The sequence below is a fragment of the Stegodyphus dumicola genome, chromosome 6 (assembly GCF_044657685.1).
Source record: "Stegodyphus dumicola isolate Sdum_Otavi_A_Nest chromosome 6, ASM4465768v1".
Classification (NCBI taxonomy): domain Eukaryota; kingdom Metazoa; phylum Arthropoda; class Arachnida; order Araneae; family Eresidae; genus Stegodyphus; species Stegodyphus dumicola.
In genome coordinates, this window is record NC_140773.1 from 103,721,899 (window position 1) to 103,745,915 (window position 24,017).

The 24,017-nt window shown below is 31.4% G+C and overlaps 2 protein-coding genes across 3 annotated transcripts in view; one reads left to right on the forward strand and one right to left on the reverse strand.

The window, feature by feature from the left end:
• The window catches only part of Vamp7 (Vesicle-associated membrane protein 7), a 35,110-nt gene extending 15,670 nt beyond the window's left edge, over nucleotides 1-19,440 (forward strand). For both annotated transcript variants that reach the window (XM_085818759.1, XM_085818758.1), the window contains exons 4-9: nucleotides 1,814-1,863; nucleotides 3,069-3,156; nucleotides 3,254-3,344; nucleotides 3,761-3,828; nucleotides 17,630-17,722; nucleotides 18,732-19,440. In XM_085818759.1, the coding sequence (XP_085674885.1) occupies nucleotides 1,814-1,863; nucleotides 3,069-3,156; nucleotides 3,254-3,344; nucleotides 3,761-3,828; nucleotides 17,630-17,722; nucleotides 18,732-18,794 (453 nt within the window). In that variant the 3' untranslated portion in view covers nucleotides 18,795-19,440. The remainder of the gene's footprint in view (nucleotides 1-1,813; nucleotides 1,864-3,068; nucleotides 3,157-3,253; nucleotides 3,345-3,760; nucleotides 3,829-17,629; nucleotides 17,723-18,731) is intronic.
• Nucleotides 19,441-19,986: 546 nt separating this feature from the next.
• The window catches only part of LOC118184775 (uncharacterized), a 46,733-nt gene continuing 42,702 nt past the window's right edge, over nucleotides 19,987-24,017 (reverse strand). The window contains exon 6 of the mRNA XM_035354499.2: nucleotides 19,987-20,116. Coding sequence (XP_035210390.2) covers nucleotides 20,003-20,116 — 114 coding nt within the window. The 3' untranslated portion in view covers nucleotides 19,987-20,002. The remainder of the gene's footprint in view (nucleotides 20,117-24,017) is intronic.

Here is a 24,017-nt window from a genome sequence, read left to right on the forward strand (position 1 = left end):
GGTGTGGCTGTATTGTAGGTGTGAGATACGTCATACTTTTTCACAGGTGTTCGCATTATTTTGTTCTCCATCTGTACTTCTGTTTTATTCTTAGTATATTATTACAAGAATAAAGGTGGTTGTATAGTAATTGATTAATTTGTTCAGTTGTGTTTGCTGATAGACCCTTAATGTTTTCATTGGTGGTCTTTAAAAAGTACTCAATTCCTATTCAAAGAAAAATGTATAAACCCTGTCAAGTATTAAATTTTCATTTAAAATGGAGCAGATGGCTAATACTGTGATTAAAAAAAAGTATTGGGCATGATTTGTTTAAAAAACACGTACAAGAAATAATTTCAAAGTTTTTTCAGAAGCCGTTAATGGCTTTTTCAGGGCATATTAATAATTATTATAGTTTGTTACAATTTGTAATTATTTTTTCTTTTTCAAATAATTTTTTAATGATTAAAGAATTTTTGACAGTTTTCCAAAATTAGAAAACATAATTTAGAAAATATAATTTGTTTTCACAGTGGCTTTTCTGTTATAAAAAGCTTCTGAGGATAACAAGATAAAATAAGCAATGGTATAAGATGTTTAAAGGAAACAGAGAATGCATCAAAGAGGAATTAAGCTATGGCAGATTATCCATTTATGAGCAATATGCCAGTCATGTCAGAGATTTGGTGCTTAAGCAGCCATAATATCACAATTAAGGATCTTATTTATCAAGTTCCTGGAATTATAGTTTATAGCTTCTTGAGTTATTCCAAAAACATGTTCTGTTAGCCCATGAAATGCATTCTTGAGAGTGTAAATAATTCTAATACATTACTAGTGATGACATATGAATCTACACTAATACAGAAAAAGCTCAACAGTCAAATAAATGGCCCTTGAGCGCTAAAACAAGCCAAGACCATGTCAGAAGTGACTAAAATCATATAAATATTGACTGTTTTATTCAATTGTCATGGTGTTATCCATCATGAATTTTTACCAACTGACCTAGCTATTACAAAGAAAATTATTTGAGTATTTTGTGGCATTTGCATGAAGAAAACGGTCCGAATTGTGAGATATATAACTGATGAATTTTGCAGCATGATAACGCATCTATTTACAGTAGTCTTGTTTATGAATTTTAACCCAAAATGTAATGTGTAAAGCATTCTCTGCTTTCTTTAAACATCTTATACCATTGCTTATTTTATCTTATCCTCAGAGGCTTTTGATAACAGAAAAGCCACTGTGAAAACAAATTATATTGTATTTTCTAAATTAAGTTTTCTAATTTTGAAAAACTGTCAAAAAAAAAAAAATCTTTAATCATTAAAAAAATATTTGCAAGCTCCATATTTTCCTGATAGGGTAGTATATACCCCTTTTTTTATTTCAATAGTTAAAATTGCCCCTTCATAGTCACTATTTTGAATAATACAATAAAAGAAAATTCTAAGTCCTGAAAGGTTTTCACAAAAAGAACTTTTATGAAAAAGTTCCTAAAACAAATTTTGAGGTCACATCAGTGCGATTGGAAGAGATAATTTTGAAATATACATAAAAAAATATTTTTAAATAAGTTGGAACTTTCTTAAATGGACACATTATTTTCTTAACAGTGTATGATAAAAATAGGTCAAACTTAAAAGGGAGAATTTCCTAATAAAAAATGAGATCAGTGTATCTTAAATTAAATCTGCATGTGTTTAAATATATCTGCATGTGTATATAATTATGATAAAATGCGAGATTTGTTTGAATTTTTATTTTGTTTATTAATAAAACTGCATTTTTTATTTATAGCCTGATTGGTTCTTAAATTTTTTAGGATTTTGATCGATCCCGTGCATTTATTTTTTTAAACGAAATTAAGAAAAAGTGAGTAGTTTCATTGGTACTATGACTGATTTTACATTAATATTTTTGTTTAGAGTAGAGAGAAGGGTACCCCTTGCATTATCGCAAAGTTATTGTTTCATTTGTTGCTTCATTTATGGTAGCCCGAGTAGTTGAATGTTATGGAAACCCTATTACGAAGTAATCGGTTGCATGATTGCGGTAAATTCGTAAGGGCTTGTGGTGTGTGTTGGATAAAAAGTGTATTGCTTGTTTTGTGGCTTAGATGGGTAAAATGGCCGAATGTGGTAAGATTGATTTGAAGTTTCTGTATGATTTGGGAAGAAAGGGAAAAAGAGCATTACTTGACTGGTGTGTAAATGAAGGTTTACTTAGTAGCCATTATTAGGTGTCCTGTTTGTAAGAAGGAAATGTGTATGGTTGAACGTTGGAAATGCATATGGTCAAACATCGTTACGGAGGATATTTCTGACTCTTATTTTAAAATTTATGTGGCGATGCCAGTATACAGATTCTAGTTCAGATAATTTTAGAAAGTTTTTCGATGCTGTTAAGAAATTTTGTTTGATTGAACACGTGTTAATTCATAAGTGGATATTTCTTTTGTGTACTGCAAAGATTAATTTCCATTTTTTGTTATTTGTTTGATTTAAAATGTAGTTTATTGAGATTATATATTTTTTTATTTGCTGCTCCTTTGACTTTTAAGTGAATATAGTTTGATGTGTACATGGATAAAGTCAAGGGAGTGCGCAAAGCCTAGTTTGTGCGAATCTCTGATGTTTTTTAAGTGAAAATAGGTCAATGTGTACATGGATAAAGTCAAGGGAGTGCACAATGCAATTTTTGTGCAATTCTGGGATATTTTTTTAAAGTGAAAATAGGTTGATGTGAACATGGATACTGAGTTTGTGCAAATCTTATTATTTTGGTTTTGTATAGCGGTGATTTTTGCAACAAACATTGCCACTACACAAGCCAAAATAACAAGTCGGAGAATTGCACAAACTCGGTATCCAAAAATCGCCAAGGGGTACCTGTAAATATACTTTTACCATATTTTTTATTGTTTAATTATATGTTTAAAATATTTTTCCTGTTCTTAATTTTTAAATGAATTGAAATATATTTAATTTTTGTGTAAAATATGTATTTTTATATGTTACTAACGTGTAACAAATAAGCTTTGCATATTCATTCATACTAAATTCTTGCTTTCTGTATAGATTCCAAATTTCATATGGTTCAAGAGCTTTGACAGCATTGCCCTATGCTATGAATAGTGAATTCTCAAGAGTGTTAGCATCTCAGATGGTATACAGATGAATCATACTGTGTTCATTTATTCATTTTATGTATTTTACTGATTGTTTTAAGTATTGAAATAACACTTTTTCATTTAATTTTGCAGAAATATTTCTCAGAAAGTCGTGATGTAGATAAGCTTACAAAAGTGCAAGGAGAAATAGATGAACTGAAAGAAATTATGGTTCAAAACATTGGTAAGTGCTTTATCTCTTTACTTTTAAATCGAGTGTTTTACTATATTGTGTTCAAGCTCATTATTTAGCTGAAGTTTACACCATTCTATTCATGTTATATTTACAGTACATATTTTGATTTTAATTGCTGCCTGTGAATTCATTAATTATAAACCTGACAAAATGTTATTTAAAGTTTTTTTTTTTTTGAACTTGTATGTTTTAAATCCTTCCAAATAAGGAAAATTGTAATTTGATTAGAAGTGCTGTATTATAATTTATGAAAAAAATATTTTGCATAATATATGAGAGAAGGTTGATGTGTATTTTGAGATTTTATTATTTGGTAGCTGTATTGTAATTATTATACATGTAATACTGGATAATAAATTTTAATAGCTAATATATTTATTTATAAGATCTATAATTATTTTCAGACTCGGTTGCAAATAGAGGAGAAAAATTGGAATTGCTTGTGGATAAAACTGAAAATTTAACATCAGCTGTGAGTTTATATCTGTGTATTTGTGAATATAATTAATATTTAAAACTGTATAATAAAAAATGATGTGTAGATATTTTGTGTGAACAGAAACTGCACTAGTTATAAGTGACAACAGAAAGAAAATGTTTTGAAATATGATGGGTTTGGTTATATGATATATAACTTTAATCATTTTCCTATATTCTGTAAAGTATTTTATTAAAAAACTGATTCAATGTTATAATTTAGCAGGGATTTAGCAATATGTTAATGTATGGTTTTTATTGGTCAGGATTGAAAAATACAAAATCAGTGTAAAGTTGTCCTCAAGTTAGTGATAGATTTTTCATTTAATGGTATTTTTTTAACAAAAAGTAATGTCTTTGGATGCCGTACACAGCTATAATATTATGCTATAACATGTAATACTTTCTTTCAATTTCACTCTTTTCAATCACCCCCCCCCCAAAAAAAAAATTAAATTAATTGACAAGCTGAAATTTTGGTGTGTCGAGCTGTTTTAAGAAGTTTATGACAAAAAATGCATGTACAATCATGATTCTGGAGAGGTGAACAAAACTGGTATGAATGTCACATCTAAAGCAAATGAGCTTTTGTTGTTCATTGTTTTTTGGGATTTAGTATAACTTTTAGAGCAGAATTGTGTGAAGATATTTTATTCAATATAATATCTTAACCTTGTGTCTTCTGGGATTGTTTCAGCATAACACTCAGAACTGTGTTAAAGTATTGTTATACATGAGCGTGTATGCCACTTATACCTTTAAAATGGTAAAATATCTTTTGAAATGTTTGTTACCATCAATGGCTTAGAAGCTTTGTATTGTGACGTCGTGGATGTTTCAGTATCAACACTGGTAGTGGTGATCCATCACTTTTATTTACACAACGTAACACAGATACAACATTTAATTAATACATTTAGAAAAACTTGAGTACATATCCGAGTTGGTGACACGATCAGAGACGTTAACGAAGATAGCACTCGTCATCACTGGACAAATTTAGTCTCCACACCTCAGCTCGCTGGCGGAGCTTCCCAAACTCTTCTCTGACAGGCGTCTCAACAGAAGTCTCATCTCTTTACGCATGCGTAATTCTCAGTTAAGTCGTTGCCATTCACAGTTCTTTAAATAAGGTGTTAAAATGAATTATAGTACTCGTAGTGTGAGGAGTTTGCTAACGACGTTCTCTCTAGTCAAGAGCATCATAGGTCTTTCTAGTAGAGTTCAGGAGCGTTATTTACAGACTAACTCCTTCCGCCTCCAGATTTTGTTTTCCTCGGATACAGAGGAAACAAAACTTTGCAGGATAAAATAGAAGTTCAGGTAGGCGTTCGCTACAAACAAACACCTTCCGCCTCCAGTTTTTGTTTCTCCGGACACAGGAGAAGTAAACCTTCACAGTTCACAGTTTCTGGTTTCAATAGATTATTCAACATTTTACCAGTTAATTTTAAACCACACTGTTACAAAGGCTCTCCACTCTCATAACCAGGCCATCAAAAACGAACACATATAAAAATACATATACAATATATAAAAATACATATACAATATATGAAAAACCAACACAGAAATTTTGTCTTTATGAATCAAGTTAACAATTTACTATATAGTATGAATTTTAAAAAAATACAATATACATAATCAAATAACAAAACAATTTAAAAGAAATGATAACTAGTCTATTTAACTGGCATGTACAGAGTTTCTACTTAAGCAGTCTACATTTAAGTTGTTACTTCCCTTTTTATGATGTATCGTAAAATTATAAGATTGCAAAGCTAAGGCCCAGCGTAATAATCGACCATTTCTACCTGCATTATTTTTTAGCCATACTAGGGGATTATGGTCCGTTTGAATTGAAAATTTAGTCTGCCCATCTATATACCCTTTCAATTTTTTTATTCCATACAGAATTGCAGCACACTCTTTTTCAGTGGTGGAATACTTCCGCTCACTATCAGTAAATTTTTTACTGAGATACAATATGGGATGTTCTTTTCCTTTATCATCCTTTTGGGCTAAAACAACACCATATCCTTGATCTGACGCGTCTGTCTGTAGTATAAATGGTTTAGAAAAATCGGGTGCATGTAGCACAGGCCTACTAGATAGCTTTTCTTTTAAGGATTTGAATGATTCATTACATTCATCATTCCAAACAATTTTACCCTTTTTGTTATTCCCTTTTAACAAATCTGTCAAAGGTGCGGCTATAGCAGAAAACATGGGTATATATTGTCTGTAGTATCCAGCTAACCCTAAGAAAGCTCTAATCTCAGTTTTAGTTGTGGGAACAGGAAAATTTTGAACCGCTTCGATTTTTAGTTCTGCTGGAGAACATTTTCCTCGACCTACTATGTGACCGAGATATTGCACTTCTTCTTGTGCAAACTTGCACTTGGAGGGTTTAATAGTTAAATTGGCTTTTCTTATTCTTTCTAAAATTTCATGTAAATGTTGTAAATGTTCCTCCCACGTTTTAGAAAAAATAGCAATATCATCTAAATAAGGGGTCGCATATTTCTCACATCCGCACAATATTTCGCTCATCATTTTACTGAAATAATAAGGAGCATTTTTAAGCCCAAATGGCATGCGCAAAGGCCTATATACACCAAAATTTGTAGCAAATGCAGCAATTTTCTGAGCCCTAGGGGTCAGCAGAATTTGCCAATAACCTTTAGTTAAGTCTATCAAGGTGATAAATTTGGCTGCTGCAACAGTTTCAACACGCTGCTCTATATTGGGGATTGGGTAGAACTCAGTACGCGTTATTTCGTTTAACTTTCTGTAATCAATACACGGCCTAGGATCCCTACCTGGTGCTTCAACAAGGATCATGGGTGAAGTATACTCAGAGGGTCCTGGTTCAATAATCTTGTATTTTAACATTTTTTCAATCTCGACTTTAAGAATTTCGTTCTGTCGATTTGTCATTCTATAAGGCTTATGCTGTACGCGTTTGTCACTGATTAGTTCGATATCATGTTCGACTAAATTTGTTTTCCCTGGAATATTCGAAAATATAGCAGAAAACTTTACCAACAACTTTCCCAACTGCAGGATTTGTTCATCACTAAGTCTTTCTTTAAGATTATCTTTTGCTATTATTTCATTAAAATCAAACACATTGGGGTCGGTTAACATATAAGGAAAATCCTCCTCTAATTCCGAGGGTTCAACTATCTCCTCGTTGTCAAGGAGCACCATATTCAAAAGTTCAGGTCTCTTATGATAAGGTTTTAACATATTGATGTGATACACTTTATTCCCTTCCTGATTCCCTTCAAAACTAACCACATAGTTTGTTTCTGATAATCTTTTCTCTATTTTCCCCGGCCCTTTCCATTGAGGAGCGAGTTTATGGGGTTGGTTCACTGCTAATACTAATACAGAATCTCCTTGTTGGAATTCCCTTTTCACGGCATTTTTGTCATACCATTTCTTCCTTTTGTCTGTCACCTCTTCCATTTTCTCTGTAGCTAATTCTCTACTTTTCTTTAACCTATTAATTCGAAAACATATTCTATTACGGTATCTTCTTTTTCCTGAGGATCTAACCATTTCTCATACAATAATGCGACAGGTGTTCTGAGGTTGGTCCCGTACACTAATTCAGCTGGACTAAATCCTGTACTATCATGCGTTACTGTTCGCAGGGCAAAGAGAGCGGCAGGTAATTGTACTTCCCAGTTTGGGGCAGCTTCAATACATAATACCTTTAAAACCCTTTTTATTGACCTATGGAACCGTTCTACAGGATTGCTCTGGGGGTGGTAAACCGAACTTCTGGAAATTTTTATACCAAACCTCTTCAAAAATTCAACGGCTAAGCGACTCATGAAAGATTTTCCTTGATCAGTTTGAACCTCCCTTGGAAAACCCATCCGACTAAATACCTGCAAGAGTGCACTTACAACAGATTTCGACGTTATATCCGGTACCGGGACGGCGTCAGGATATTTAGATGCTAAGCACATAACTGTAATAAGATATTTATTACCTTCAGTAGATGTAGGCATAGGCCCGCAAGCACCTACATTAACCTTACTAAACACTTCCGATATCACAGGTACTATTACCAACGGTGCCTTCTTTTTGTCATTTGTTTTTCCTACACGTTGACAGGAGTCGCATGTTTTAACGAATTCCTCAATGTCTTTATAACAATTTGGCCAGAAAAAATGTCTTAGTAACCGGTCTTTTGTTTTCAGAACTCCTAAGTGACCTGAAGTTCCTTCATGACAAATTGCTTTAATTTGCTCTCTGAGGTTTTCTGGAACAACAATTAAATGTTCTTCTCTTCCTAACTTATTTACCTTCTTTTTTACTAAAACCCCATTTTTAATCCCATAACTTGTTTTACTTCCGCTTTTTACTAGTTCTAATAAAGGCGCAAGTTCTTTACTTTTTTGTTGTTCATCAATAAAAGTACTTGAGTCTATTTGAATCGCAGGACTTGTGGGGACAGAAAGGTTGACAGGAGGTAATATCTCTCTGTTTTGAGACCTCTCATGAGCATCGTCCTCCTCTTCCAATTCTAATTCATTCTGCTCAGAATTTTGATTCGTCTCACTTAAATTTTCCGCTTCCTTAAATTGTCGTGCTTGAGATCAAGTAACGACCGCATTAACATTACCGACATACGACGAATAAGTTTTCTCAGTTCCTCTGAGAAGAGCCGCTGTCTGGTTGCCTAATATATATCGTCCTTGGTCTAAGTGGTCTCCTATAACAGCTGCTTTGGTGGTTACTGTACCCAAATCGCATTCAATATCTACTTCAGCAACAGGTAAACAAGTCATATGATCATCCAACAAATGTCGAACCCACACATGTTCCCCCTTCATTCTATCTCTGTCTACATATTTCTGACAAATAATATCTACCGTTGCTCCCATATCTCTTAGAATAGGTACTTCAAAACCATTTACTCTTCCATTTAATGTATAGGGATCTAACAGATTTTTCTCTGGTCTCCCGCTTATCCGATACAAATCTGCCTTTTGAGTTTTTAAATTAGGGCACTGAGGACGTAAATGCTCAAAAGATCCACATTCATAGCACTGGAGTCTTTTTCTCCTATCAAAATTCGAGTCCGACTTTTTCCCAACATTGCGTGCATCATCATCTTTTTTAAATTGTGTGCCTTGAGGTTTTTTTCTATTTTTGAAAACGTTACCAGTGGACTGAAAAACACCCATTTGTCTACCTGATATTTTCGTTTTCATTTCACCCAATTTCGTTTTCCCAACCATCGTCTTTTTCGCATCTTCAAATTCCTCTATTTTACCCACCAACAGTTTTGGTGAAGTGATCGTAGCCCATTCATCTATAAAATGTTCCTTAAACTCATTAGGCGTGCACCTTTTAATCTGATCTACCAACATTAAATCCTTGAGTTGCTCAAATGTTTCGATTTTTAATCCCTTAAGCCACCCATCTAAAAATGTCTTAATTTCGTGATAAAAATCGTACCACGTAGAATCCGGATTTTTCTGAGTCTTAACAAGGAGTTGCCGAAACTTTTCCGCACTTAATTTAAATCTTTTAAGTAGTAATTCTTTAATATGTTGGTAATCTCTAGCCTGTTCTTCAGGTTCCCTAGCAATTATATTATTTACCTCAACCGGAAGGATATCAATGAGATATGACACCCATTGATCCGTGGGCAATTTTAGAACTTTAGCTTGCCTCTCAAAAAGTTCTAAGAATAAACTGATATCATCAGTTTTTAAATTAAACTTGAGCATTAGTTTCTGAAAATTCTGATTAAATACCGTTTCACCTCCAGGTTTAGCAGATTCAGTGTTCTGTTTTGCTTTAAGGCATTCTAGTTCTAACTGTTGCTTTTCAATTTCTTTATTTTGTTGTAGTATCTGAAATCCCCTCTCCCTAGCTTCCTGTTCTAACTGTAATTCTTTCGCTCTTGTTTGCTTCTCTAAGTTTTCCTTTTCTATCCTATCAGTCATAATACGTTCTAACAAATTTTTAACAAATTCTTTCTCATAATTTTTACTATTCGTTATTAAATGTTTTAAATCTATTACTTTCATATCTTCTAAAGCTATTTCCCCAAGTTCTGAAGCGACAAGGAATAGATCCCTTTTCTTAGCTTTTCCCAAAAATGCCATTTTCGCAAAAGTACTTTTTCAAAACAAATAAGAACTCAAATAGTTATTCACAAATAATACACATAAAAATATATCAGAGATATAAAAAACACTTTCTTCTTTCTTACAAAATTAGGCAAATAAAAATAAAAGGTTAATAAAAACATTAATCATTTTGGATTTATTTCCATTCAAACATAAAACGAATAAACAACCTTACTGAATACTTCGTATAAAAAAATAATAAATTCTTTTCATTTGGTACAGCCAGACAGAAAAAAAAAACCAGAGTGGCGCCAATAAATATAAACACCTTTAATTAACTATCGTTTCAGATACTTCCGTTAGCAACCACATGGCCAACGCAAATACTACGTAAATTCGATAGGCGCAGGTTTAAATCAGAACACTATTAGAACTTTTCTTTACTGCTCAAAGCTTTAAAATGTAAAATGAAATGATAAAATTTAACATTCTACTTCTTAGAAAATACGCATCCTATTAAAATACAGCACTGGTGTGCTTTCATGAGAAAACAAAAGTAACAAGTTTTTAATATATTCAACAACTTATTTCTTTCATAAGAATTTAACATAAATTTTCTTCTAATGACTTAGAAATGAAAATTGCAATATTGCACTGATGTGCTTTCACATATACACAAAATAAACAGTTCAGATTCTATCACACTAATTTATAGCGAAACGTTAAACATAAATACACTGATGTGCTGTTTATTTATGGGAATGGATTTTCGCCATTATCATAGAAAAGAAAAATATCTCGTTAGATATATAAATGCAACACATTGATTGTTTAAAAAAAAAAAACTCTTATGCACTGACGTGCTATAAAATGCACTGATGTGCTACGTGTTAATGGGAAAATGTTTTCCCGAATGTACCACAAAAGGAAAATATCTTGTTAGATATACTATAAACCAAACACATTGAGTGTTTAAAACTCTTATGCACTGATGTGCTACTTCTGCTTTGGGAATTGATTTTCCTAATAAGTAATAAATAACTACATTATACACTTCAGGCCTGGAAATGAATATTGTGGAGAACACATACCTGGTCTCTTGTCACACAAATCTCGGTGGAACCTCCAATTTTTTATTTTCTTTTCGTCTGTGACGTCGTGGATGCTTCAGTATCAACACTGGTAGTGGTGATCCATCACTTTTATTTACACAACGTAACACAGATACAACATTTAATTAATACATTTAGAAAAACTTGAGTACATATCCGAGTTGGTGACACGATCAGAGACGTTAACGAAGATAGCACTCGTCATCACTGGACAAATTTAGTCTCCACACCTCAGCTCGCTGGCGGAGCTTCCCAAACTCTTCTCTGACAGGCGTCTCAACAGAAGTCTCATCTCTTTACGCATGCGTAATTCTCAGTTAAGTCGTTGCCATTCACAGTTCTTTAAATAAGGTGTTAAAATGAATTATAGTACTCGTAGTGTGAGGAGTTTGCTAACGACGTTCTCTCTAGTCAAGAGCATCATAGGTCTTTCTAGTAGAGTTCAGGAGCGTTCTTTACAGTATCATTGATATTTTTCCTTTTGCTCATTTTGCATAAAGATGAAATGTTCTGTAATGTCTGAAAAGGGTACCATAATTGCTTGATGTTACGATTTGTAAGTAACTTTTAATACTAGAATTACTGATGATTAACATACTGTTTTTACCAAGGAGAAAAATTCATCATTCTGCGATATTGGTATTACAGTGCCATATTTTTTTTCTTTATAGACTATTCTTAAATGGTATTAAAAAATAAAATTACCAACAATAATTGGCACAAAGTAACTATAGTTATAAATAGAACAATTTCCTTTAGCTACTAATAAATGAATTTAAAAAAAAATTTTTTTTTTTTTTTTTCATTTGAAGTTTTGTTTGAACTTTAGAACCATAATATTACATGTTTTATTTATTTTTGCTGCTAGTTTTTTGGTTTCTTTAGCATTTCCTTCCATAGGAGATAAGTATTCTTACTCATTGAGCTAGGATAACTGAATACCTGGAAACTAATTATATTTGGTAAATTTAAAAATTAATTTATTGAATTAATGAGATTCATCAGAAATTTCTACAATTTAAACATGTGGGATAACTTTAAAAAGTATTCTTGTCTACTGTCCTATTTATGTTCATCTATTTAAAATGATCACATTTCATGCTGATGTTTATACTTGAAAATAAAAATAATTGAAATTTTAAAATTTGCATTTTTTGCTTATTGGTATATGTCAGTAAAACTTTTATTTCTTCATTTTGTATTTGAATAATAATTCTGTATATAATTTTTTATAAAATTCAAAATTCCCGAGTGCAAAAGGATATAATCATTAATGTCTACTCTTATTGCCAAAGAGAAAGGTTTTTCTACAAAGACATAAAAATCAAGAGAAACATGAAAAAGGCAAAGCCATTGTTCTCATTTGCAACAACGAAGCGGCACACGTAATAAAAGCTTAGCTTAAAGTTTTAGAGTTTGTCAATAATTAATAGGTTTAAACAGCAAGTAGATTTCTATCATTGAGGAATCAAACATTAAAAAAAAAAAAAAAAAAAAGCATTTCAGACTGCCATTAACACAGACTGCACTATTATATTGAAAAACAGCACATGATGTTTCAACCTAAAACAATCAAAAGCAACTTTCTTTTTATTATTAAACTATCATTTAGAATATTTTTCATAAATTAATTGTATTCCGTATATCAATAATAGGTTGTATAAAAAGTTCAAAATTACTTAAATAGACAGATATTTAAAACCAGATAAAATGGATTAGGTTGGATTAGGTTTTATAAAATTGCTTTACACATTTTAAGGAATCTTACAAGAATCCTTGTCTTCAGTGAGCAAAAGCAAACTAGACTGTTTTTCCAAAAATACATCACTTAAGCTAATAAAGAATGTAGACGGAAAGGCATGTAAAGGGGGGAGGAGATAAAAGGAAGAAGCGGGAAGGAGTACTGAGTGTTTTAGTTTTGAAAAAGAATGATAATTCTTCAAAAATTATAAAAAGAACATAGAAGTCATAAACTTGCTTTTTTCTCAAAATTATGCTCATCAAGTTTGCATAACATATGAAATTAATTAGAAACAATAAAATTATTAAAATACAACTACAACTTGATGAAAACTACAACTTGATATAACAATAAAACAATAACAATAAAACTACAACTTGATGAAACTTATTTTGAAAATGGTTTGAAATCAATGGGCACGAGGTTTGAAAAATAACATTTATATAGGAAAGATGAAATGAAATGTTTAGCATGACAAATTTCATGTCATGCTAAATACTCGGGAATTTTGAATTTTTTATAGTATAAATTGCAGTTTTTTTTTTTTTGGCATCAAATATATGGTATTCAAAATTTATAGTAAGAGTGCTGTAATTTTTCTCTTTTGAAGAGGAAATAATGCTGCTTGCTGCGTTATAAAGTACAGAATTTCAGAATTGTACCCCCCCCCCCCCAAAAAAATAAAACTGTCTCAGAAATATTGTGGGCTGCTGCTTAAAAATGACAATCAATTTGTAATGTTCTCTGAAATTAGTTCTGGCAAATATTGTTTAATAGTGAACAATATTTGGATACTAGTTTTCTTTTTTCTCTAATATGTCACACGTGTTCATGTAATCAAGAAATTTAAGGGGAAAAAAAAAGTTGGTGTAGTGTCCACATTAGTTTTTTATGAAATAAAAAATATGCAGAATTGTTTATGTTAGTGCAAGAAAAAGACTAAGCTATCATTATAGATTGCTATACGAATTGTTAGCCTGAGCAAGTGTATTCCAGGATATCATTAATTTATCTCAAATGCAACTTCATATATTAGATGATTTACATCTTACTGAAGGAGGGAGAACATTCTGTGACAGTGAAACCATTTGTGTTTGTACACAAGGAATAAATTTACTGCTGAATTTACATACTGTCTGTCTACGGTAAGAACAGCTCCCGCCACGGTGTCTGGTGAGTGGCGGTCGCTATAGCAACAGGGCTAGTATATTTCAAATAGGGACGAACCAAGGGTTGCTTTATTGTTATTTTGTTTTTGGCGACTGTTGGCTTAAGGGAAGTTTATCATTCGTCTTCTCGGCTTCATTCCAGCTGCACGCATCTTTTCTTAAGCCTTATATTATTACTATTAGCTCTTTTTATTCTCATTGTTATATCATTTGTGCTAGCATTTGCTCAAATTCGCTTCTATTTAGCTTGATTTTCGTAGTGCTTTGTTAATCGCCAATTTTTTAAAATGCCCTTCCAGTTTAAGAAAAGTCAACCTTTAAAGTCTCAGTCACGTCAAATCGTGTATAGTGTCGCAGAATTTTGCGCTTCTGAAGTTTCGGCGAACTCTTTAGTAGTTCCTCTTCCTTAAGTTTTGAAGAGCGAAGTATCAACAATGGGTGAAAATAAACTTCTGAATACACTTGGAAAGAAATGTAAAAGCCCTGCTAATCATAAATGTGAAATTTACGATTTTGACAAATGCGTTCTACGGCAGACAATACAAGACTTTTACATCGAAGAAAAGAAAGTGCCATCTGTTCGGAAATTACTGCCTGTCTTGAGGCAAAAATTAGACTTCCCGTGGCAAAAAGACTCTTTGTGCAAAGTTTTGTGTTCAATGAATTTTCGTTGGAATGCGTAGAAAAAAAAAAAAAAAAAATCTTATCGAAAGACCTCACATTGTATTTTGGAGGAACAATTATTTACGCGAAATGAGAAAACTCAGAGCAAGTGAACGAACGCCACATCGTTTACATCGATGAAACATGGATTGACAGCAATTTAACTTTTAAGAAATTTTGGCAACATGATACGGTTTTGGGCGCACAGCCAGTTTCCCTTAGCAAGCCCTCCATGGAGGCATCCCTCCTCTTAGGCCTGGAGGCTTTCCGTAATCATATAAACCAACCCAAACCACTGGTAATTAAGGAAAAAGCAGTTTTGATTTTAATTCACCTTCGCTTCCTTCCGCCATTAAATTAACCAGCTTTTGGTTTAGTTTAAAGGTATGAGAAAAGAAGAAATGTTCGCAAAAAGTATTTATTGAGAGCATGGGTATGTAAAAAAATGCTTTTACTTTCAAGATGATTCTATATACATTTAATGATGAAATTTTTAGTCATTATTAAAGCACAAGCAATAAATTAACAGAAAATTTTGAAATAAAAACATAGCAGAACGTCATTTAAAGACTGAAGAAATTGCTTTGAATGTTCACGGTAGATCAGCTAGAGGGGAGAACTATAAAAATTAAATTTATTTTATATTTATGAAGTGCGTCTATACTATATAAAGGGAATGGGGCAATCAAGTAGATTTCTAAGATGTCATCTATGATTTTGCAAGCAAACAAATAAACAAAAAAGAAGCCAAATAATAGCATGATTTTTTTAAATGTTGAAATTAAAATTTTTCTTCAAAAATAAACACGGATTTTTAAATGTTTCCCTACAAGTTTATTTTTACTCATTGTACATCTAGAGGGATTGCAAATTTAGCGACTTGTACCTCACACGGCAAAATCAAAGACCGTTTCTTGACTGCAAAAGCTTTATCTACACCATCGAATTTCGTTTTCGGAAATTGGATGTCGGGGTCGACGCAAAGGGTCAACAAGCATTTTACTTGAAACTAAAACAAAATGTGAATATCGCCAAATCATCTTTAAATGCGCCAAGGTGGCAAACTCAGAAGTAAGTCTTCAAGACACCCCTACGAAAAATGGGTTAGGGCTCGTTTCTACGGCAACAGACAGCTGCAGACAAACTGGCGAGAGCTGTTCTTACCATAGACAGACAGTACTTTCTACTTATTTTAACCCTCTCAGTGTTGCGGCTGGAAAATTCAGCATAGAAGGCTGCCTTCTGTATTCATTATACATGAAAATATCTGCTAGTTTTTAATGTATCTGATTTCGGTTTGGATGTATATTTGAAGAAAATTAATCAAAGTACAAAATCAGAGAGTCATTTTTTAATTAAAATCAAGAAAATACCACTTATTCATGACAGTTTGAGGAACTTTGAAATTTCAGGGCTAAACCTGTAACGCTTGGTGGGTTAAAGAAAACTCAAACTGTCATATATATATCGGAATCTTGAACCTAATATTGGTAAATAAAGGTATTCAAATATATGATATTTAAAATTTATAGTAAGAGTGCTGTAATTTTTCTCTTTTGAAGAGGAAATAATGCTGCTTGCTGCGTTATAAAGTACAGAATTTCAGAATTGTACCCCCCCCCAAATGAAACTGTCTCAGAAATATTGTGGGCTGCTGCTTAAAAATGACAATCAATTTGTAATGTTCTCTGAAATTAGTTCTGTCAAATATTGTTCAATAGTGAACAATATTTGGATACTAGTTTTCTTTTTTCTCTAATATGTCACACATGTTCATGTAATCAAGAAATTTAAGGGGAAAAAAAAAGTTGGTGTAGTGTCCACATTAGTTTTTTATGAAATAAAAAATATGCAGAATTGTTTATGTTAGTGCAAGAAAAAGACTAAGCTATCATTATAGATTGCTATAGGAATTGTTAGCCTGAGCAAGTGTATTCCAGGATATCATTAATTTTTTTTTAGAAAAATAATTAGATATCTCAAATGCAACTTCATATAATAGATGATTTACATCTTACTGAAGGAGGGAGAACATTCTGTGACAGTGAAACCATTTGTGTTTGTACACAAGGAATAAATTTACTGCTGAATTTACATACTTTCTACTTATTTTAACCCTCTCAGCGTTGCGGCTGGAAAATTCAGCATAGAAGGCTGCCTTCTGTATTCATTATACATGAAAATATCTGCTAGTTTTTAATGTATCTGATTTCGGTTTGGATGTATATTGGAAGAAAATTAATCAAAGTACAAAATCAGAGTCATTTTTTAATTAAAATCAAGAAAATACCACTTATTCATGACAGTTTGAGGAACTTTGAAATTTCAGGGCCAAACCTATAACGCTTGGTGGGTTAAAGAAAACTCAAACTGTCATATATATATCGGAATCTTGAACCTAATATTGGTAAATAAAGGTGCCTGTCAGCAATAATATTGCTATAGATATTATCACTTAATTTAACTATGTTAGATCAGTTCATCTAGCCTACTAGCAACCGAGTGGTGACATTGCTGAATACTGGTTGTTAGATCTGGATTCTACCAACAGGCTGATTACTTGGATTTGGTTTATGTGACTAGGGCAAAGCCTTGAGAGCTATCTGCCAAAGGGAAGGGATGCCTTCGTGGAGGACTTTCTAAGGAACTAGAAAGACTAGAGACTTTTTTCTAAGGAAAACTGACTTGTATACACATTACACATGGGGAAAACCACTAATTGCTTGGGAATTTTCATGGTTTTTCACATAAGCCAATTTTCCTTAGATAACACCCTTCACAAAAAAATTCCACTCCTTCCTCATGTGCTTTGCTATAATTCAAATAACACCTACAAATATAGGTCATCTAACATTGTTTGAAAAATATGGACAAAAATTGGTTTGTATGTAATTAATAGTAATAATATTTAAGCAGAATTACAATAAATTTGTGCATTTGATTAATATTTGTTGAATTTTTTGTGTACATAACTTTTCAAATTTTTTTTTTTTTTTTTTTTTTTTGGCAGTCTGTTACTTTTAGGAAAACAAGCAGGAATTTGGCTCGCTCAATGTGTATAAAAAATGTGAAAATAACTGTGATTACAATACTTGTAATGATAGTAAGTAAATACAGACCATTAAAAAAAATTCTATATAGGTAGATTATTACAAGTTAGGATATTTAATCTATTTAAAACATTCATAGTATTAAGTGTTTTATTTGTAATACTGCAAAGTTGGTAAAAGTATTCTTTAAGATTAATTCCTAAGATTTTTCAAGACAAATTTAAAAAATGATTTTTTAGTTTGTTGTTCTTTTATTGCACAAGTAGAAAAATGAATTAGGCTATTTATATACTTCTATTATCAGTATAGTTTTAGTTTGTCATTTTTTTATTACAAGAATAGTGATTACAAGAGTAAATGAATTAGGGTATTTATATACTTCTATTAGCAGTATGCTAACAAGTTCTTTATTGCTCACTATTTTGTCATTTTTCAGAATTTATAAATTTTTATGGAGATTCAAAGTTTTGTTCTCTTTATAATAATTTGAATATATGCAGCTTAATAAGAATATTATGAGAATTTTGAAAATTTTTTGTGAAGTTTTTAAATTTTTAAAGATTGGTTTTTTAAAGTTATATACAAGTTAATTTAGTGATTTTTTTACATCGTATATACTTTAGATATTCAGGCAAAGTTAATGACATTAAAGAGCATGATGGCATTTTTAAATTCAGTTTTATATCTGTGGACGTAATAAATGCAAGATACTCGATTAAAAAGTTTTACATTTAAGTCTGCCATATTATGAATGGGGGGAAATCATTATTGCATAGTCTCTTTTAAGTATTAATAATGAATACATAATTTAAATACAATACACGCTGGTATACATAATTTAAACTTAATAAAAGGTACTCTTATTACAGCAACCCCAAAATTTAATCACTAATTAACATAGATGTAATGTGTAGCGAGATTTCGGTTGAACAGCTGTTCTATCCGCTATTATTAGAACATTATTGGGAGGTACCTAATAACGTTTTAAGTAAAATATATTTTTCTTATTTATAGGTAAAAGTATTTTTCATTCATATGAATATTGATACATTTCTGTTTCAGGTAATACTTTATATCATAGTTTCTGCCTCATGTGGAGGTTTAGCCTGGCCAAGCTGTGTTTAATGTTAGTTTCAATCTTGTAATATTATATACTGAATAAGATGTTATACTGCTGAAGAAATCTGAAATTTTTAAAAATATTAAATTGCTTTTTAAGAAAATCAATGTAAATACAGTTCTGTGTTTGTCAAGATGTTTGCTTGTAAAAAAAACTATTTAAATCTCCATTTAAAAGTGAAATATATATAAGTTTAAATTCATTATCTCTGCAATTATGTATATGATACAGAAGTTTCATAATGCTATTTTTATAGTTTTGTGTTGAGAGTAATAATGTATATATCTATATATATATCTTGAACTGTCATTTTTACTTCTATCATATACTAACACTTGGTTACCATAAGCCTGCATTTTTTTTTTTTTTTGGCTCACTTTTATGAGCAGTAGCATAAAAGAATAATCTGGCATATAAAATGAAGTAAAATATATTCTCTTCTGTATTTAAGAAAACTTCCATTTCAACATAACAGAGCTAAAGAAATTATTCAATGTTTTCATTTAATATATAAAATAAGTGTATGTTTATTATATTCAACTTTTAATAATCCTTACAAATCCTGAGTTAAAATGATTCTCATTCCAAGTAACTTTTTAATTGTGTAAATAAAATCATGTATATTATGTAATAAAATTTTTTTAATAAAAATCTGTTCATTTTCTGTAAATTTGACTATCAAGATAGAAATGATTCCTATCAAATTAATTAAATCAAACTTGATTTCTATTTTAAATTCTTTTACACCTTCATGACATTAAAATTACACTAAAAAGGAATTTCTTCTGAATTAGGTTCTAAATGTTTCATTATTTGAAAGAATATTTTAATATTAGCCAGACATTAGCTTATTTTCATCACAGTTTACAGTTCCAGGTATATCATGTCATTCTGTGTAGCAAAATTTATCTCCTTCAATCATATTTCCATATTAACTTGAAATTCATAAATTAAAAAATTTCTTGATGAAGTAAGACTTGCAGACCTTTCAGCCTTCTGAAAAAGATTAAGGAACTGAAAAACAATTTTGTGCAAGACGATTTGCATTTAAGAGTAACTGAATATATGTATGAAATATCCACGTTTTTTTAAAAAAAGGTAGTTTAGTAAAAAATTAGGTCAAAGGCCCATGTTTTAATTTTTATATTTCTGTAACAAGAAATCAGTTGGATCATATATTAAAAAAAATCAGCATGATCAAAGTATAAAATCTTTATCTTTTTTTATATAAACAAGGATTTAGAGAAATACTAGGCACAGCTCCTTTTTTTATCTTCCTTTTTACTTTCTTAAAATCAAGAAAAACAAACATCTTGTACTCAGTAATCTGAAATTAAAAGAAAAAAAATCAATGTTATTACTAGTTTTACTAGTTTAAATAGCATTTATCAATCATGGATAATGGAACTATTTTGAGTTTTCATTACATACTACTGCAGTCACTAGTACATTTCATAATCACTTCACTCAGTTGAACATGTGTAGTGAACTCCAAGAAACTATAATAATCTCACAACTGTTACTATATCTATACCAAGTTAAATCTGTATCCTAGATGAATATACAAAGATTACACTAGTGACTTTTTTTACTTATTAGAATTTTAGCACTGGAAAATTTATCTTACATTTAAACTCATTCCATTTTAATGCTCTAAGGAACATGAAATCGCACACAGAAAGATGGATGACTTTTCATTTCCTTTCATAATATGTATATATGCATTTGGTGAAACTTTAGTGGTTCAAAGTCAAACTTGTAATACTCAGAAAGGGGGTTTACTAATCTGCATGTCTAAAAAACATTCAGTAAATATTATTAGAAAACAAAATTATAAATTATGAACAAACTGCATTTATTGGCCTTCAATGTAATTGCAGTCTGCTGTAATAAAATTTTGACAATGTTCATAAAACTCCCAAAATTATCAGTCTATTAGGAATAGATTTCAGAATTGCTCACTGTCTTGCATGTTGCTATAGGAATGCAGTCAACTTTAAACCTTCAAAAAGCAGCTACCATTTGTTTTGTCTTTCATTCTGCTTTAGAGCTTTGGTTAAAGAGAATGCTGTTTGATTAGGAAGAGGTTAAAGGTGATGAACATCCCAGTCGATCTGCGAGTTCAAGAACTGAAGCAGATTTTCAAAAAGTTAATGAAATAGTGCGAAAGACCGACATCTTAGCATTTGGGTAATCACAGACATGGTTACCAAAGAGTAAGACAAATTTTGCATGATGAGTTAAACATGACAAAAGTTTGTTCAAAAATGGTTCCAAGAAACCTCTTTTCAGGAACAAAAAGACAATCGGAAGAACATTTCTCTGATATCCTGGAACAACTCAACAAAGAACCAGACTTGCTCACATGCCATGAAACGTGGATCTTCCAGTGCAACTTGGAAAAAAAGCATCTGTTGAGATACTGGACAAGTCCCATATCACCATGAATGAAAAAAAGCACGACTGAAGGCAATGCTGTTTTTTTTTTTGATATTAGGGGTGTTAAGACTACATGGATGCCTGAGTGTCACACCATTGATATGAAATACTACAAAGAAGTCCTAATAAATTTGAGGCAAAAAATATGAAAGACAAGATTTGTGGAAGAATAACACAGGGATTCTGCATGAGAACAATGCACCAGCCAAAATGTCCCACTTGTGAAAAGTTTTTAGCAGACAAGTGCATTTTTGTAATGGAACATTCTCCGTATTCACCAGATCTGTCTCCCTGTAACTTTTATCTGAATGTGAAAAATGTATTGTAGGGATCACATTTTCAGTTTGTTGAGGTAAAAGCAAAAATGGCTGAATTCTTGAAAAAGTGACAATGAATGACCGACAGCACTGTTTGAACAACATAAGGCACATTACATAACTGCATGTATGCAGTGGTGGGATGAGAAAGTATTGAAGGGGACAAAAGTTAGTCGTAGCTTTGTTTGCAATAAATCACATTTCTGATACCAGTTTCATTTAATCGCCACACCTCATATGTTGGAATGCCTGCAGTTTTTCCTGATGTGCATATGTATATCATGCTTGCGTCACATCTCAACATGTCTCTGGATACTATGCATGCCTGGGTCATACTGTTGTTAAGACCTTATATCATTCATCAAAGCTTTTATATACTTCATGCATATGTATCGTAACTTAATTCATTTACTATGACATACTTCTTGAAATGCTAAATAATTTTCTGGAGATTGATAAAGGTAAAGAGAGAGTGCAATTGTATTGCAATAATTTCTTACTATAGGTGCTAACTGCTGCAATTTCACTATGACTGTACCTATAACTGTATAAGTATAGCTGCTGACAGCTTGTGCATGCTGACCTTTATAGCAGTGTTTCTATTCAACTTTCTTATTATTATGTTTGTAAAGTAATAATGTGTATGTAGGTAAATATAATTTTTTCAATTGTAATTGCCTGTGCTGATGAAGACAATTCTCAGGGATAATTATTTAGGAAGTTCTGTAGCACTTTTCTTCAGTGTTAGTCTATAAATTTTGTTATAATCAAGGAAGTATCCAACATGTAGTGAACTGAATGTCCTGAACATAAGTAATATATGGAATGTCTAATTTAAAAAAGGTCATCATAGTAACACAGCAAGTGTATGCACACAAAAGAAAATTTATATATGAGATAAATCTCAGAAACAGTGCAGGATTTGGAGATCAATATAATACAGGAATTGGAGAACCACTGCAAAAAAATATACAGTCAAAAGTCTTTAATCCAGACTCGTTGGGACTTCGGCGATTCCGGATTATAGATCATCAGTTTAAATCTGGTAAGATGGCATGCAGAAATTATAAAATTAAAAATATGAAACCGTAATTTATGAAATAAAGAGCAATTATGATCTAAAAAGTATCAAAATTTACAAAAAAAAAAAAAAAAAACTTTATATTTATTTGTTTACTTTATTAAACATTTCTTTCAATGCGTGCATGCATAAAGCATACATTACGCATAGTCGAAATTAGAAAATTGCAACCAGAAAACTATTTGATGCGTACTCGTGATATTTATAACGATCAGGAATTTGATTTAAATCATATCAAAGACAGAATACATCGAGATGAAATACTACATTTAGTAAGGAATTATAAGCTGAATAAAATAAAAACATCTCCCTTGAAGATAAGGTTACACTGACAGATCAACTTCAAGATCATTGCGCGCTGCAATGTTCTCCCCCCCCCCCCACAGAGCAGCGTGAAATTGATAAACAGATTTCAGAATGGTTAGAGAAACAAAGGATATGCCTTTATCCATTTTTTGCAGCAAATCCACTTTTTGTTTAATGGAGTTCGAAACATACTTTCACTTTGTAAATCCTTTACATATTAAATATATATCGGAAATTCTATTTAACATAATCGAAAGTTCAAGCTTACTTTTATAAAACTGCTCTAACAGTCTGCAAAAAATAAGCCGGATCCAATTCGAAGATTAAGGAACAACGCAATCTACAACATTAACTGAAATAGATAATTAGATAATTTTAGCTTAGCTTATACCATCCGTTATACATTAAACGCGTATGCGTAAACGTATTTTGGGCCTGCGCACATGCATATTCGCAGCCGTAAAGGTCTTACGTGCATGCATCAACGCGACGCATGCACAGAAAGTTAGTAGCTTTGAAGTCCGGATTATGGGTGTCCGAATTAACGACTTTTAACTGTATTTCCTGTTCCCCAAGAGGAGTATTTTGAATATTCTGATAATGGTTGAAATTTTATCTTTTCAGACCCTAGATATCAAAATCCTCAGTTTTATGAGTTTCCTAAAAATTTGAGTTCTCACAACCTGCAGGGTTTCTTTGTTTCTTGAAGAGAAAAATCACTCCTATATTTACATATGTATTTTATAACTGAATATAACTACTCAGGCACCACAAATTAGAAAAGGTTATCTATTTTAAGAAAAGAAACATTTTATCTTTCTACTAAAGTTGCCTAAGATGAGAAAAACTTCATAAATTTCTAAAGTTATAAAATTTTATAATAAATAAAATATTAATATCAGATTGAAAATAGTTCACATATATACTGAAATTGCTGCACTTCATTTAAACTTATTTCCTCGAATTATTCAAACTTAATTAACAGGTCCCTCAAGGCAAGTTGAAAATAACATAAATAATTACAAATTTTGAAATTAAAATTCTCGGTTAGTTTTGTCAAACTTTCCTAAATATAAGTATAGAAA